The sequence below is a fragment of the Phycodurus eques genome, chromosome 11, assembly GCF_024500275.1.
Source record: "Phycodurus eques isolate BA_2022a chromosome 11, UOR_Pequ_1.1, whole genome shotgun sequence".
In the NCBI taxonomy this organism is placed as follows: domain Eukaryota; kingdom Metazoa; phylum Chordata; class Actinopteri; order Syngnathiformes; family Syngnathidae; genus Phycodurus; species Phycodurus eques.
The window spans coordinates 6,433,226-6,451,103 of NC_084535.1; the positions used below are offsets into that span (position 1 = coordinate 6,433,226).

Below are 17,878 nucleotides of genomic sequence, written 5' to 3' on the forward strand. Positions count from 1 at the left end.
AAGTTTGCTGGATTTGCACCCAAAAATATATATTTTTTTATTTATGGGTCCCTTTTTTAAAAAAAAGTGCTTTATTGTGTTGTAGCGCTCCCATGCGACAAACCACATAATTTACCAATTCTTAGCACGTGCTGTGAGTTTAATTCCTTTTGATCTTTGATAACTATTTGCATCTAGGATGCATGTAGGCATGTAAGGATATACACTGTGTAATTTTCATGTATGATGTGTGTGATCTGAACATGCATCGATCGGGCCAGCTGGAGCAAAGGGACGGTGGGACCGCCCTGCACACTCACCCTGCCTTCCTCCTCCTCCTCCTCCTATTCTGACTCGCCTTTTTTTTTTTTTTTTTTTTAATGTGGTGGTCCAGCCCCCGTCCTTTCGGGAGGAGGAGAACTCTTGATTTACTTTTACTTGGCTGTCATGTTTCAGAAGCTCCCAGACCGCTCGAGAGCAACCCTTGTACTTATGGCTGCATGGGACTTTTCCCTCTACAGTATCTAACTTAGAAAAAAACAAACATTAAACAAAACACAGTGGACAGTCTTCGGTAAACTTCCTCTTGGCTTTCATGGGCAGACGTTGTGTTTTGATTTGGTAGTGTAACGTTCACTTGTGTCGAGATGCAGCTCAGGACAGTGCTTGACGTCAATGTTGTGGATGTGCAGAAGAGGAGGAATCCCTCCAAACACTATGTAAGTTGGACGAATACTCCCAATATAACAGCTATACTTAATTTCCCTGAAGCCTGTAAACAAACTTCACAAAGTTAGATGGGATGCGCTATTTTTTTTAATTCATCATTATTAGGCTACATTTAAATTCATCCCCAAAATAAGCTTGCTGAATACTTAATAACCATAACCTGTGCCACACCTTAGCTGTATATAGTATTTACTCATTTTCAATGTAAGTGTATAAGTTTACATAATATGTGTCAGAGAAAAGAATATAGGGCTCAATAGACTCATTACAGGAGCTGAAAACATGCATTGATATAACATCATGTATATTTTAACGAGCAATTATATGTTGTTGTTTTTTTTTAAACTTCTTCAGGGGTTTAATGGAGTCATGTTTGAATGAAGTTTGGATAACCGTTGAAATAGTCCTGTGAAGCCACAGAGTTTATAAGCCAAAGTAAATGAGCTAAACCACTGCATTAACTAAACGAAGTAAATTAACTAAAACCGCTCTCTACACACCAGTCATACATAACTAGTGCTTACCATAACCAAAGAAAATGAGCACCCTGCTGTATAGAATCACACATAACCATTTGTAAAATGTTTAGTTACTGAGGCGTGAATGTGCACTAGGGGTTGAATCGATTTGTCGACTCGTCGGCGAGTCGACCTATACTTATATTCAATTTATTATTATTATTATTTATGATTTATTATTTAATTATATTTAATGCTTGACGGTGACTAATCACTAATCACGTATTTTTGGCACCTCGTCTTCTGATCGACCAATTTGCAGAGGACTCACGATTCGCGCGTCTGCTGCCGTCACCGGACAAACGCGCTATAGAGCAGCGAAACGTCCGTCCGGCAAAGCGACACAGTCTTCATAAATCTGCTTTGGGCTGTTGCGGATGAGAATATAGTAATAATAATAATAATGATAATCCATGTCCCAGAGCCTCGAATATGACTGCGTTGGATTGCATGTTATGGTCTTGGGATCATTTTGCTGATTTAAGCAACAACACATGTCTCAGTGGGACCCCAAAAGTCAATTCGTCCAAAGGATGAAATTGGATTCATTAACCTGAGAGTGAGGATCAATTGCCTCATCCATCTCCTGCTGAGAGGGGATCTCCCCAAGGCCCCGACAAGCAGAAGGCACAGACTGACAATCCCCAGGGAAGGAAGGGAAGTCCCCTTTAGGGAAGTAGAGGAAGAAAAAAAACCCATCTCATTATCAATGAGCTAAGCAACTGAAAATGCTTATCCGGTCGAAGGGAGGAAAGAAGCAACCCTTTGTCTTTTGTCCTTCCTCACTCTTCGAGTGTAACTTCCTTCCAGGGACTGACAGGACTGGAGCCCACGGCAACTCATCCTTGAGTTCGATCCAAAGCCAAGTTCTTAACCAATACTCGATACAGTGGAACCTCAAAAATCAAACGCATTTGCTTTGGTAAGGAATTCATTTGTTTTGGGTCTAATGGTGACCGTCATAAAAGTTTACCACTCTTTAATAAAACTAAAGCAAAGTAAAACTACTCACCTTCTGAGGAGATGAAAGGTGTACCATAAAGTTGTCACTTAGCGCTGTGTGCAGTAATCCGCCGTTATTCGCAGGTGATAGGGACCGAGCTCTGCCGTAAACAGAAATAAATGCAGGTGATTGACGCCCCCTCCTCCCCAAAGAAAGTGTCATGACTGCCTATATTAATAGTTTAGAATATCAGGGGTGTCACAGTCATTTTTATTGTGGGCTACATTGTAGCAGGCAAAACTTTGCTTTGCTTTCTTCCCTGCCAAACAAAGCTTGTTTCTCAGTTGCGATGTATCACTTCAACATACTACCTTGTTACTGTGCTATTTTCCTATTTAAACTGGGCTTTGATAGCATCTTGTGGCATCTTAGGGCGTTTCAGAAAGAGCACAAAAAGCACAAATAGGTATATCGATACAAATATGTTTTTTTTTTTTAGCAAATAGCTGTGTATACGTTGCACAGATAAAAAAACAAAAATAGGTGAATTAGTGAATAGTGAACCGCTAACATGAATACATACATACGACACGTACCACACTTTCGGTATGTAAATTTCATGATAGTGGGCAGGATCTATGCAGTCTATGTACAATCGTAACAGTATCATTGGTAACGAGTACTAGATTTCGTATGGGAAAGATGCAGCAAGTTACTTTGTAATGCGGGGCTTCCTTTTTTTTTTTTTTTTTGTGAATGACATTTTACGACATTAAAAAGACATCTACACATGCTGTGTATATAATTAGTGAACCGCTGGAGAGCCTGCGTAATAAACTGAAGTGCAGGCTGACTTTCAAACTCATCCTTGCAGATTGTCGCCATATGTGTGAACGCTGCGTGTCTAAACCCTCGGCGCGCCCCCACGTGCTTGGATTGAAATGCATTAGGTTCAGCCATCTGTTTCCAAAACCTCAAAACTGCTCAAAAGTGTGTTTTGGCCCTTAATTGTTCATGCAAATAAAGAATGTCTGGCAACTGTGTTTTGTCCCGTAAGTGACTGATGTCTGCTACACAAATGGTATTCCCAGTGCAGCTTCTGAATGTGTAAACATTTCACTGCTGTCAGTGCACTGACACAATTGGAGCATGTAGTCCCCCCCCCCCTCAGAATCTGAGTTTTTGATCGACAAGAGCCACGCTCATGCATCTTAATCATAACCAGTGATTTACAGGCATGGCACATTACCCGATATCCATTGACCCTGGCATCAACTCACATGGCTTTCCAATGTGTCAGTGAAGCGCACCTACTTTAATGAGTTTACTTGACCTTTGTCGAACTCCTCAAGTTAATACGGGAGGGAATGCGCCTTTTTGTGTGTGTGTGTGTCACTTGAGTAAACACAGCTCAAGCGGTGCCGCTGTGGCGTCTCTAGCAAAGGGACTTAATGCCTGTCTCGTTTGCGCTTCTCTCACTAGGTGTACCTTATCAATGTGACCTACTCGGACTCCACTTCTCATGTCATCTACAGGAGATACAGCAAATTCTTTGACCTACAGGTATGTCATGGAAGCAACACACAAATAAGTCATTTTTAGAAGTGATAAGGCTTGAGGATTATTTATGTTGCCAGCTTTGCCATTAAACCCATTGGTTGTCTTCTGTTTGACCTTTAGATCATTACTTTGTGTTCAGATGATGGATGGTCTCAAGACTAATGGAGCCCCCCTTGCAAATAAGTGTATAGACGAAATCCAGTCGACAGCTGTATCACATTCATTCGCTTAAAGGGAGGGAGGGGAGGTACAAAACATGTCAGATGGAATGTAGGGTGCAAGGTGGGGTCTTACAGGTTGATGGGGGCTAACCAGCCTGAAGAAAACAACACTGAGCTCTTTAAAACCTTGTGGTACAATTCAGTTCAGTTCGCCACGGTACAGTTCAAACCAGGTAAATCCTAATCAGGCCGGCATTTACCTCGCTGGCTTACAGTGTCTGTAAACAAGAAACAATGCTTTCAATCCCCCTTCTGTTATAATCCACAGTTGTTGTGCTTTCTTCCCATTCAATTCCTACATTGTAACATGAAAAAAAGTGGCCACTTCTCTGCCAATCAATCAGCAGACAGCGATATCTCCAGCTCTACCCTCCACAAGCGTACTGAGGCAAACCACTGACTCCCAAACAAATGGGTATTGAAAAATGCTGTCGGATTTGCAATGGAAACAAAGTAAAAGGCGTACCGTACCGAGCTGAATTGAAGCGTAATGCTTGGAGGATTAAGGAAGGATTAAGCAGTCCAAACAAACACTAGAGTCATGTTTCCAGTGAAGAATTCAGATAAGGTCAGTTTGGTTTCCATTGTCAAAACCCATAGAGGGTACCAAAACTAACCAATCTGTTCCACTTTTTGGCACCTTTCCACCAGGTTACAAACTTACATTGGTACTGTACAGTATGGTAGTTGTAGCGTGGCTCTAGACATGCTGCAGTCACTTGATAGATTCTCACAATGAGAATGGAATGGTAAGAACCTAAAAGCTAAAAAAAAAAAGGTTTGTGTGTGGTTTCTGGATGGTGTCTGCACAAGTCCAGCATTACAGTTGCAAACCGTACAGTCACAAACTGAACCGATAATAGGAAATACAGTGGCATACAACATCTAGATTGGGGTTTTGCAAACTGATCTGCAGAGGTGGGATTTAGTTGCATATGATGTGCAAGTCTTAAATTTAGTATGGGCCTATTTTTGTGACATGCGTCAATCTGGCCCGGCGGGCGGCGCAACTGTGCTCTCGGGGCGTGTTAGACCGGTGTTGGTAATTTCATAGACGAGGGTATCCTAGCAGATCCGAGAGTGGGAGGGATGCACCACTGTGGGTGCGTTTACAGCCAACTGAATTCGCCGCCCATAGAAACAACTCCTCTCATTCCCTTAAAATGTGGCGCAATGACAGTCTCGACGGTGAAGAAGAGGACGATGCGTAATTGTCACTGCTCTTGGCCAGTGTGGGAACAGACAATGTGAGCGGGTACCCTTATTAAATACAGTATCACCTGGTGATAAGTGCTGGCGATTTAAATATGTCAGTGAATCTCAGTATCTGTCTCTATGTGCCCTGATCAAATTCACCAAAATTGCATTAGATCAGCAGTCTACCTTGCGCCAAGATTTCGACGTGGTTTGAGCGGGGGTAAGTTTCGACTGACTTTCTGCCACCCCGCTGGGCGCATCTCCAAGGACACCCGCTCGCTGCGCCGGAACACCTAGCTTCGTGCAGACCGGTCTGCCAAATTGGCAAACATGCACAGCGAGCGTTGCAGTTGCCCGAAAATCCCCCACGTCTGCTGATCTATACCGCTTGGTGGACCGACCTCTTTGGTAGGCTTAGGGAGTACAGCAGAGGAAACGCTTTGTTCTGCGGTCCCATGATAATATCCAGGAAATGTGTTTGATGGCAACAAGAGTTTCTCTCACGTTTCTGTCAACACTCCTCATTATGTTCATAGATGGCTGCTGCTGAGGTGGTTTTTTTTAATGACTATGGTTATCTGTGAGGATCACCACTCCGCAGCTGTGCATGCAAAGTGGGTGGGAAAGTGCATTTTGATAAAGCGTGTGAAGCACACTGGGGGGTGATGACAATATTTTGATTGATTGTTGAGCAGGTGCACCTTAGGAAAGGGGAAAACAAATTGAGTGAGGATTAGTAAAATAAAACCAAGAGAAAGGGGGTGCAGTTAGGAATAACACTGACAAATTCCTCCTAAAACTGATGCTGGAATCCTGACAGAAAGAGGCTGTGTCAGTATTTTGAATCGATCATGTTGCAACCCATCCACAGATGTATCCGAATATTTCGCTTTCCTCAAACCACAAACTGAGCTTTTGTTTGTGCGTCGGCCAATCAACACCTACTATCCAACCCCGGACGCCTTCTCGGTTTTTGGAGCACAATTGCTTGTTGTATGCTCTCTGGAAGCGGACAGAGGAAAAATAAAGAGCCATTTGACACCCTGGTCTGACAAATGTGTTCATGATCTCATCAGATCAGAATCAGAATCATCTTTATTTGCCAAGTATGTCCAAAAAACATTTGTCTCCGGTATTTGGAGACGCTCTAGTACGACAACAGACAGTCAATTGACAGAGAACACTTTTGAGACATAAAGACATTGACAAAAACAGTCATTGAGCAATAAAGGTTTGCTAGTTATCTGGTAATTATCTGGTAATGCTGTTATCTGGTAGCTAGTTATCTGGTAATGCTGGTACAAAGTAGTATTTTTTTTGACAATTGTGCAAGAAGAGGCAGAGTCCTCTAGCACTTAGAACAGTTCGAATGACAAATCTCACAATAGTCTGGTGCAATGACCATTGTGCAAAGGGCGCCGAAACTCCAAGGAGTGTATGCAGTTTAAAGTGATGAGTAGTGCGATAATCTGGGAGAATGTTCATTGTGCAAATGTTGCACTAACTATAACTATCAATTCAGTAGAAAACAAAAAAAGGTCACAGAGTGGACAATTATCAGCAGGCAGTGTTGTAGACATGGTCTTAATACCTGTCAAAAGAAGCCAGGAAGACTAAGAATCCATTTGTGTTGTAAATGTTTTCAAACCTCTCCACTAGTGCACTTAGCATAGCTCATAACAGCCCCCTCTGGGTAACAATCATCATATATTATCCGCCTCTTCGCCTTTTTTCTTCCTTGCTGCTTAACTTAAATGTGGTTTGCCCTCCCTAATACATGTGCAGACTAAAGCACATTAACCTATTTTCATGTCAGAATAGTGCTGAGCACAGATCTATTTTTTCACCCCACTGTTTTATTGAAGCGGTCAGTGTGTCAAGCAGAGTTTACCCTCTGAGAGAAGCAGAAGGGAGTTTTCAGCCTCCACACCCTGAAGCCTCAGTGGATTGAGCGCATGGGTTTTTGCTGCATTCCACAGGAGGATTTGGGAGTGTGCGACCTGGTTTGCCTTTGCCTTTTGGACTGAAACCTCCCCAAAAGTCTGTTAGTTGCCATTATTTTTGGATTGCAGAATCAGATTGCGATCGGTCTTACCCTGTCTGCATTCTATGGGATTTAATGCAAAACAGACTGAGTGATGAGAGCCAAAAAACAGATGTGTTTGACGAGGCAATTGCTAATGCAGCTTCTGATACGGCACACATTGTGAAGTTATATCACTCGATATATGCAAAAGAAGTGTTATCCTGGCCAAGAAAGAAGAGGTCAGTGCACTCTAATCTCTCTGTAGTAAACAAGTGTCTAGTAGATGTCAAAACAAAAGTCAGAGTCAGAGTTGGAGTGCCTGCCCACACCAACATTCCTCCAAACTCCTCCTGCCTTAGATTCCTCTCCAAAAAGTTCCATTGTCTCCAGTTACATGTGGTGTTTCTTATTTGTCTGTTTTGGCCTAACCATCCCTGTGAGTTCAATTAAGTAAAATGCTTGAAGAGATTCTGCAGAGTTCTAAGAGATCGTTGCTGATTTTTCCTTTTGAGATCATAGCACGCTCATGTCGATTTTATAGGCAGCGTGCTGTCGGTGCAGTATTGTTTGTTTGCATATATTTATACATGCATGAACATAAACATTTAAAAAATAGTTTTACCCGTCCCACATTCTTTCAACACATTTCAAATTATTAAAACAAAAGTATTCTGGATCGCCTGTTCTCACTTTCCTACTATCAAGAAATGGGAGACTATCAGGTTGTCAGTTTGTCAATTAGAAGTTTAATGTCAAACTAACACATAAAACAGAATGAGAATAAAACAAAGAGAAAAGAGAGAGGAGAATGAAACATTGTATATTTACCATAATTTCTTGTGTATAATGCGCACGCACAAAGTTGAGCTAAAATGTCTGGAAAACGCTTCAACCTATGTATAATGCATTTTTACAATGCATGATTTTGCTTCTACCCATATGATCAAAACATGAAGTATTATCTGTATTTTGTTAGTTTTTTCAAATAATTATTCTGAAGTTAAACACTTTATTTGAACACATTATACTTTATTTTTATTTACTTGCTCTTATTTTGAAATTCACAGCCCTACTTTTATTTAGTAAATGAGAAAACACAGTTGTGCTCATATGTTTGAGTGCCCAGTCAGAATTTGTGAGATGGGCACAGTTATTTAACGAAAACATGAAAGGCCAGACGAAACACATTCAATCTTATTTTAATGGGATTCAAATTAAACTGTCAAGCATTTCATAAAGGTATTATCATTAAACAAAACATCGCCATAATTAAATTAATGATCATTGTTGTTCAGTCATCAGTTGTATTTAAAAAAAACCAAAAAATTCATAAATTCTGTCAGGGAATATAAACTTATGAGCACAATTGTACATATATGCAGTCATATGTACCCCTGTCATGTTGGAATGAAAGTGTAGACTACACCTTTTTCATAACCTCTACGTAGCATACTAGAATGAAAGTGTACACCTTTTTTATAACCTCTAAGGGGCGGTGGCATAGTGGAATAAAAGTGTGCAGCTTTTTCATAACCTCTAGATGGCGGCATACATTTGTATAATTATACACGAGAAATTATGGTAAATACCAAAATGTTCAACTAAACCATGTAATTTTGTCTAACGAAAGTCCTCTAGCTTAATGCTAATATGTAATGCTGAACCCCTTAGACGGGGCTAATGAAAATTTGCACAGATGCTACGGTAATCATAAACCTACAAACAACTGCTAGTTAAAGGTATGGAGCAGCGACACATATAAACGGAGCGTACAATACTCACAGGAAAATGTTCTTTCTGCTCTGTGGGAACAACATCTATCACTGTTGGGGACTGCAGTATTAGTTGGGGACCTTCTCTCCCTCTTCTTCTTGATGTGAGGTACTCTGCATCTCTTCGAGTAGACCTCAATGATGCCCGGCATGTTCCTGCACATTGTGGTGCTACACTGAAGCTGTGCAAGTCTAGATGATATAGACTTGCTTGTATACTGTAAAAAACAATAAAAACGATTTAATAAAAATCTGCAACATAGCGGTGGTTCACTAGCTTGTATGTGGGTCGTGCTGTTTCCAAAACAAGCACCTTTCACCCCCGTTGTGCGGTGGAGCTGTGAGTGTATCCAGCCATGTCACATGGGACGATGTCATCATCGCATGTGGATGTGTCTGAAAGGTGTTACGTGAACACTCCCATCGCAGAAGGAGTGGAAGGCACTGTGTTTCTGACAGAAATCACATTTGCTAAAGAAACAGATTTTTGGAAGACCTCCAAATAAGGTTTGTTGGCTTCAAAATAAATGAGTGCTACAATTTATGATCTTAATAACTAAAAGGACGTGTCCATCGTTTCTGTTTCATACAAAAGCACAACTTCATCTGATAACATCTAACAAAGATCTAAGCCCCACAATGTGTTAAATGGGATTTTCCTAGTTAAGATTGAGAATGAAACCACATCAAAGTGAGTGACTGAAAATGAGACCAGATGAGCATTTTTCACTCATTATAAGCAATAGGGATTGTCATGTACTGTGAATGTAATAGGGCAGTTGAACTACCTCCACATAGACCTCTGCTTTAACTCTGACGTCAAAACAGGAGCTCAAAACAATCAAAGAAGGATTCACCCATCATTAAAACACATTGGTGCCTTGAGATAGGAGTGACCCGACTCACAAGATTTTCGAGACACGAGCCGTCGTTCGGACGATTTTATGCTTTGACTTCGGAGTCAAAATTTTGAGATGCTAGCACTGTATGGTAGCAGTGAACGCAACTCACTTCACAAGCAGCAGTTTGACAGATAGTAAGCAATTCTTCAAAAAAGTGTTCAATCTGTTGACATTTACTATCAAACTAAACATAAAACAAAGAATTACACACAGTGTTTATAAAACAACCACATAACTTTGCCCTAACGTCTGCTAGCTTAATGCTTGCACAAAATGGTAAACGCCATAGATGGGAAAATGAATAGCATGTGGCAGAGTTATAATGCTTTAAGCGATGGATATTTGAACACAAAGGGTGAAACAACACATGTAGACAGACACTAACAATATTTAAATATACTTCATTCTCTGCGACAATGAAGAATATTACTGCAGCTTATTGAGTCACTTACAACAGTTGTGAAACTTAATTTTTTGGCATGATTGTCTTATAGTGCTGCAATTAATTAATCATGATGCACAGTTTAATTCTTAACATTCTATTTAATTATGGTATTTTATAAAGTACAATATTATAGACTGCTATTTTCTTCCTTAAAAACACAAATCTTTTTTTGCGGGAGCCTCAATGGATTAATTGATTAAATGAAATTGCATTTCCATTCATTTCACTGGGGAAAGATGATGTGAGATGCATACATTCATGGGAATATCGCTGGAATAATACTTTCATCCATCCATCCATCCATTTTCTGAGCCGCTTCTCCTCACTAGGGTCGCGGGTGTGCTGGAGCTTGTCTGAAATTAATAAATGGATGATTAATCCTTGCTCAATATTACAATATATTCTAGTGTACAGGAGTCAATTTTGACCCAAAAGAGCCTCAGCGTGTACTAGCTTTGTAGCACCTGTACAAAAGAATGACATTTTTAAATAAATTAATCCTTTGTTTATTGTGGGGGTTACGTTCCAGAACACCCCGCAATTGAAGACATCTGTGAAGTAGTGGCCAATATATATATATATATATATATATATATATATATCCATTTTCGGAGCCTCTTCTCCTCACCTAGGGTCGCGGGCGTGCTGGAGCCTATCCCAGCTATCATCGGGCAGGAGGCGGGGTACACCCTGAACTGGTTGCCAGCCAATCGCAGGGCACATAGAAACAAACAACCATTCACACTCACAGTCACACCTACGGGCAATTTAGAGTCATCGATCAACCTACCATGCATGTTTTTGGGATGTGGGAGGAAACCAGAGTGCCCAGAGAAAACCCACACAGGCACGGGGAGAACATGCAAACTCCACACAGGCGGGGCCGGGGATTGAACCCTGGTCCTCAGAACTGTGAACCGGAGCGTCTGACTCACACAAGTGTAAAACAGCACCTCCTTGGCACAGGTCCTGATTTCACAGACGTAGTATCCCAAAGTGAAAAATGGTGCGGTATAAAAACATGATGTTTTGGGTTTACCCGTAAAAGGACCTTTGAAGGGATTTTTGCCCATTTAAACAAGGATGTTTTTCTGACACAGCATTTCACTCTGCACTTTTAAACGCAATGACAATAGTCACCGTCTACAAAGGAAACCACATCTCCTAACCTCTCCTATTAGAGCAGAGGGTAAAGAGTTGTGGTGATTCTGTAAAGGCAACAGATGAGGGCACAGAAACCAAAACCACATCATACCGCAGAAATCTTACCAACAACTCTTTAAATCCATACTTACTCAACATGTTCGTACACTGCTCTTCTTGCTATTGAATGTACTTGACGCTCACAAGCCTTTTTTGCTTAACAAAGCACATCTGGAACAAGGCAAAGCAGAAACATGTCTGTCTTTGGATATTGTATCACCAGGATTTATTTTAAAGAGGAAACCAAACAGAAATGTGTTCATTATACAAACTCATACATATGTATGTAAGTGCATTGTTTGGATGGCTAGACTGGTATGCTGGCCTCTCTGGTCTTCATCTGATGCTTAAGAGGGTATTTTTTCCCCCAGTTAAAAGTGTGCGTGATGTAACCTTGTCTGCTTCCCCAGAGATCAAAGTGGCTCTCATGTGTGATGGATGACACAGTAGCTCTTTACACACTCGCTATCGAATTCGTGTACCCTAACTGAGATCGCTTGAAAAGAATTACTAGGAATGACTGACTCAATTTCTGGTTTGATTGACGTTACTCTTTCTCCCATTGAAGTGACAGATTTTGAGTGAAATTTTGATTTTTCTGTCTTCACTTTTGCAGATGCGGATTCTTGACAAATTTCCCATCGAAGGAGGACAAAAGGACCCCAAAAAGAGGATTATTCCTTTTTTGCCAGGTGATGAATGAACACAAATTTTACACTAAATTCAGCGAATTTAGAGACTACAGCAGAGGTCATCAATCTGCGGACTGTGTTCTGGATCTGGCCCAGACGCCATTCAGTACAGACCCAGAGCTGTTATTAGATTATTTTGACCAATCAGTGCAACATTTGTAGAATTTACGGTACAGTAACCCCCGACATTTTTGCAGTTCTCTATTTACAAATTCCCCTGTTTGTGTTTTTTCCTGTGGACGTTTTCCCCAGCTATAAAATGGGGGGGGAAAAAATCAATCATCAATCTAAGCACAGAATCTACCCAAAAAGTTTAGTTTCAGCTTCTTCCGTTCTTTAATAATCGGTAGTAGAACATGGGTTGGTTTCACCAAAAACTGCTTTCTGATGAAGAAGCAGAAAAACAAACTGTGAAAAGAAACGTCAAGCAGAACAATGACCTTGATGTTTTGCTTTTGTGACACATCAAACAGAAGAAATGCGCTGTGTGTGAGTGACGCTGACATGGCCCGAGTTGAACGTCAATGGCTTTTTTGTCGTTCATCATTCACTCCATGAACGCATGACCACGATCGCGACACACACTTGGTACCACCCACTGCGATATCTACTCGATATATACCATTCATATTAGATACTCTGTTCAAGTGTGAGGTGCCTAAACCTTTCCGACTTTAATCGTGTTAGCATTTCTCTCCCTTATAATTGACGTGACCAACCGAAATTTTTTCCTACTCAAATCCAAAGCGATGCAAGGCCACCATATACAAGGATCATGTGTGAGGGAGTCAAACAGTGAGGAAAGAAGTCCAAGGATCCAAGCGCATTCATTCAGATTGTTATGTCCTTGTGAAATGAACAAATTGGATATATTTAACTTTTAACTAGTATGGAAGTCCCTTTGTATGAATCAACGAAGGGTGTACAGCCTATGTTTTTTTTTTTTTATGACTCCAGCTTATTGTAGACTAGCATGGTCACTCTTGTTGCATTGTTTTGCTTTTACGATCAGTCCCTCCACCTAGACCTGAGCAATGCGCTGTCGGCCATGTGGGCAGGAGGTTCGCAGGGAGAAATTGGTCTAATCTGATCAACTTATTTTCAGTCAATTCATTGGGGAGCAGTGAAGAGATCCTTTGTAAGACAAGCTGGACTGCTTGAGTCTGGCTGGTGCTATTTTGAGCACTCAGTAAGCGTACCATTGGTTTAACGACTGCTACTCCCAAAAACACACAACAAAGAAGATGCATTATTTGACAAAATTAAACCTACAGTATGTAAGGTAAGAGCTTCAAAATCATTTGGATGGGCTTGTAATAAGGAGACCGGCCTTTTTTGTTCTTCATTGACCCTCTACATATTTGAGGTTCATGATTCGTAAATTAGCCTGTTCACTGATTTTATTTTTGGGGGGGGGGGAACCTATCCTCCGTTATTGATTGAACTGATCCTTTAATTAATGTTAAGTACTAGTTGTTTTTTAAAGGGAAAGGGGGGAAGGAGGATTCTGAAATCCCCCCAAAATATCCATCGCTACTTTTATGAGGTATAATGTATTACTTTTATAAGCTTACAAAACTGACTGTGTTGTGTTTGTGTCTAGGCAAGGTCCTGTTTCGGCGAAGTCACATCCGAGATGTAGCCGTCAAAAGACTGAAGCACTTGGACAACTACTGCAAAGTAAGACCAAGATTGCACGTCTCATCCTCAGAGCTATAATTGGCTTGTAACATGTCCATAAATGTCATTCCTGAAAATATAATGAAGTTTTATGTTGTAGGTCAGACAATGACTGAGTCTTTAGTGTTTGTGTTGGTCAGGGTGACAGGGACAAGTTATCTCTTTGAGTGCTTTATTCGCAGCGCGTAAGTGCTGCAACGTTTTTAAGGCAGCCTTTCGGCATTTATCTCGCCGTCCCAGGCCTGAACAGGAAAGCGACCGCTCTATCTGCACCGCTCATTTCCCGTGGTCAGTGTAAATAGGCAGCCTTTAACGGAAGCCAAGGAAGTGGGGGCACGCTCGTTTGGAACAGAATACACGAAGAAAGCACGAATGAATCAGCGGAGTCAAGACAACATGCAGTTAGGTGACCCTCTCTTCATTGTTAAGTCAGGGAGGAAGCGCTGGGCAGGTGTGGTGCCAAGCGTGTCACTGGTTTTCATTAAGAAATCCTCATCCTTCCAAGGTGGGTCTTAACTGCTTTACAATGGAGCAGCGAATAGCAAAAATCCACAACCGACACCGCCCAAAATGGTTTATAATTGCCTATTGATGCCACACGATGGCAGCAAAGCACTACTTTTGTCTAAATGAAGCTCCTCATCTTCCTTTAACTTAGTTCCTTGGTTCCAAGATGGCAAAAGATGGCAGAAAAGCACTACTTTTGTCTGAATGAAGCTCCTCTACTCACTTCAACATAATTCCCTGGCACCAAGATGCCAAAAGATGGTGCCAAAGCATTGTACATTCGCTTGGCCCCACTGCAGTCTAAATATAACTGTCAAAAGGTGTAACCGAATTAATCCCTTGACACTTTTATCCGCATCTGCAACCAAATTTAATGATTTCGTCATTGGCCCAGAAAGTTTGCGAAAATTGGTTACATCATTCTTCCTTAACGTACTAAGAAAAAGCAGTCAAAATGTAGCTGTGCTGAGGAGTTTTTCGTGCTTGACAGAGGCAACTGAATATGGCTTTATTAGTCCCGCAAATGCAAAAGTATGGAAAATACATAATAATGCTGTGATTTTTGCATTACATCATACTGTTTCTTATGACTCAATCCCTGCATTGACATGTTTGTGTTTGTGAAAATATAGTATACATTCTACAATGTGGTTATCAGTCTCCAGATTTCCCCTTCATGACCATTTTATTCAATGACAGTGCTTTTTCTTTTTTTTTTTTTTTTTTTTTCAGTTGTCGTTTTCCCAATTTCGACTTCCTGGTTTTCACATTCAATTTCCTTTTCTTGACTTTAAACTTTAATGGGAATGCTCTCTATAAGTGTCCTCCTCTAATGAAATTTAGTGAGCGTGACAGAATTGTCCTTCTCAAGATGCCCTTTTGAATATGGTTTCTATAAGGCTTTGTTTATGACCCCAGAGCAGCTGGCTGAGACAGATGATTGTCATTCTATATCATCCCTGCGGGCTTCACTCTAGGCTAAGAAACCTTCTTCCTTCCCATCCACACCCTCCACCTGGTCTTCTCATCTGACTGACTGTTCAGTCACAAACTATTACTCACTACTATTCAAACCTATTTCAGAATAGATGCGACCTTTTGTTGTTCAATATGTGTCACCCTCCCCCCCGCAGGCTCTGATGAAGCTCCCCACCCACATTTCCCAAAGCGAGGAGGTTCTGAAGTTCTTCGAGACCAAGTCAGAGGACCTAAACCCTCCCACTGAGTGAGTAACTATTACTCTGTGCGCTCCATATACTGACTCATGAGCTCTTGTTGCATATGTGTGTTGGATCCAGATGAGTGAAATGGCCTTTAATGAAATATAGCATCTGGCAGGGGACATCTGATCCCAGAACAAATGCAATTAGGATCAGCGGTGTCGTGAAAATGTGGCAAAGTTCACATCTTGGTATGGTGTCATCCTTTGTCATTTTCACTATGAAGTCACAGTGTTGAATCAGTGCAAGACCCTTATTTGCTGAAGTCGTAGGTTTCTGCGGCCCAGTATTTTAGCGCCGCACGGCATTCAATAGCGAAAATCTGTGAATAATTGACACCCCTCCTAAAAGGGTTTTTTAATTGTGTATAGATGCCACGAGATGGTGGCAAAGCACTTAAAACAAAGAGCATCATAAAGCATTAATACATACATCTAGCATTTACACAATCACGAACCCATGTCTCATAAAAGACTATCCATCTCCAATTAATACATGTTTATGGGATGTGGGAAGAAACCGGAGTGCCTGGAGAAAACCCACGCAGGCATGGGGAGAACATGCAAACTCCACACAGGCGGGGCCAGGGGTTGAACCCGGGTCCTCAGAACTGTGAGGCTGACGCTCTAACCAGTCGCCCACCGTGCCGCTACATAAAAGACTATTCAGCAGTTAATACAAACCACCCTCGCCTGAGGCTCATCAATAGTATCAGCTAGCATACTAGCCTAACCCACACACTAGCATAAACTGACGTGACATCGTAAGTGGTCAAATAAATATGCGCACTAGCACTTTACTTAAATCCTATTAGGTCATTGAATTCACCTTTTGGCATTTACACACAATAATACATTTTACGGAATACGGGTGTGAAAAGTCAAAACTACTACGACTACTACTAATAAAACATTGGTTTTATACTGTAACAACATTTCTCTTCATAGCGTCCCAGTGAATAATGAGAATTCATTTGGAAGAAACAATCATATGCTCCACTTTCTGCATCTCTTGATTTTTCTGTATGCGGCCCTCGGAGGGAAATGTTTAGACACCGCTAGTTTAAGTGTTATTCTTATCCTTTTATTTATGCGTATTTAAGCTATGTTTTAGGTAGTGCACAGGCGTGAATTTAAACTTCTCAGACCATGAATGTTAACGCTACAGTGCCCCGGCCCACTCAAGGGGAAAAAAAACCTCTTGAGTCATCGTTCCACGTCCACCAGGCTCACAGTTTCATTCAAGTTAATCCCACTTCAAAGTAAGACGGGAGACCGTCCAGCACAGTCTCAATAAGGCGGGTGTGGGGGGTCTCGGAAGTCATGCCATCGAAATCCTGACTGACGTCACCACTGAGGAGAGAAGTCAAATAACTATTTTTATGTGGCCGTAACACATCATTTGCTTAAAAACAACTATTATGATATTCATTCTGATCACATGAGGCAATTGGGTTTGCATGCAACATTATCAAAACCACCTGCTCAGTAGCGTAAGATCTAATGAAACAGCAGGAAGAAGCAATCTTTCATTAGCAAATATAATATTGTTTTGATTGACCATGTACAGTTTTATTGTGGCATATATGTGGTTCTCTGAAAACTCATCGTCTACTGCCATCTAGTGGCAAGCAGACGTCCATATGAAAACAAAAAGACAATGCTGTGTTGTCAAGCTGTCAATAGAGGGAGCCAAATAGCCAGCCTGAACCCGGTATGGAGATTCTGCAAAATCTCTTTGCAGAATCATACCAGTACTACGACCACCACTACTACAACTACTACTACTACTACTACTACTAATAATACTAGTTTTATAATATTGATGTATGAATAAATATATTTTTACAATGATACTGTACAATACAATTTCTCAAAACTGCAGTGTTATTTATGCAGGCTTAAAACTCGCAGTTGTGTGACTTGGCATTTTTGCTAATAATATTCAATCAATATTATGCTTACTACTGGAAAGCATAACTCGTTGGCCAACCTGTAGCCTCATTGCTTTGTATTGCATGTAATGACTGCTATTAAATTACACTCCATCAGTCCCCATGGAGATAAATCTTCCCCCTCTGCATTTAAGCTTTTTGAATAATTTTAGGAACCGTGTGCACATCCACTGAGACACTCCGGGACTCAGTCCAGCTCTGATGGAAGTATGCATAATTCTGCTAAACACATGCATGCTGTATCTCCATTTCAAACGCCGTTTGCCTACTCAGCGGCGCTAATAATCCGCTTGTCACAGTTGGAGTTTTCAGTGAATTTCAGCGTGTTAT

General features: G+C 41.1%; 1 protein-coding gene and 1 long non-coding RNA gene across 4 annotated transcripts in view; one reads left to right on the forward strand and one right to left on the reverse strand.

The window, feature by feature from the left end:
- Positions 1-374: 374 nt before the first annotated feature.
- On the reverse strand, positions 375-9,157 carry LOC133409460 (uncharacterized). Its single transcript, XR_009769410.1, has 3 exons — positions 8,956-9,157; positions 2,239-2,329; positions 375-2,122 (listed from the first exon to the last, which is right to left on the reverse strand). It is a non-coding gene; the product is annotated as an uncharacterized LOC133409460 (long non-coding RNA).
- Positions 432-17,878, forward strand: part of sh3pxd2ab (SH3 and PX domains 2Ab) — a 55,575-nt gene continuing 38,128 nt past the window's right edge. For 2 of the 3 annotated variants that reach the window (XM_061689470.1, XM_061689471.1), the window contains exons 1-5: positions 432-698; positions 3,652-3,732; positions 12,112-12,187; positions 13,791-13,867; positions 15,508-15,599. In XM_061689470.1, coding sequence (XP_061545454.1) covers positions 627-698; positions 3,652-3,732; positions 12,112-12,187; positions 13,791-13,867; positions 15,508-15,599 — 398 coding nt within the window. In that variant the 5' untranslated portion in view covers positions 432-626. Of the gene's footprint in view, positions 699-3,651; positions 3,733-11,930; positions 12,031-12,111; positions 12,188-13,790; positions 13,868-15,507; positions 15,600-17,878 lie in introns of those variants that run through there. The other variant, XM_061689472.1, reaches the window with a different exon arrangement.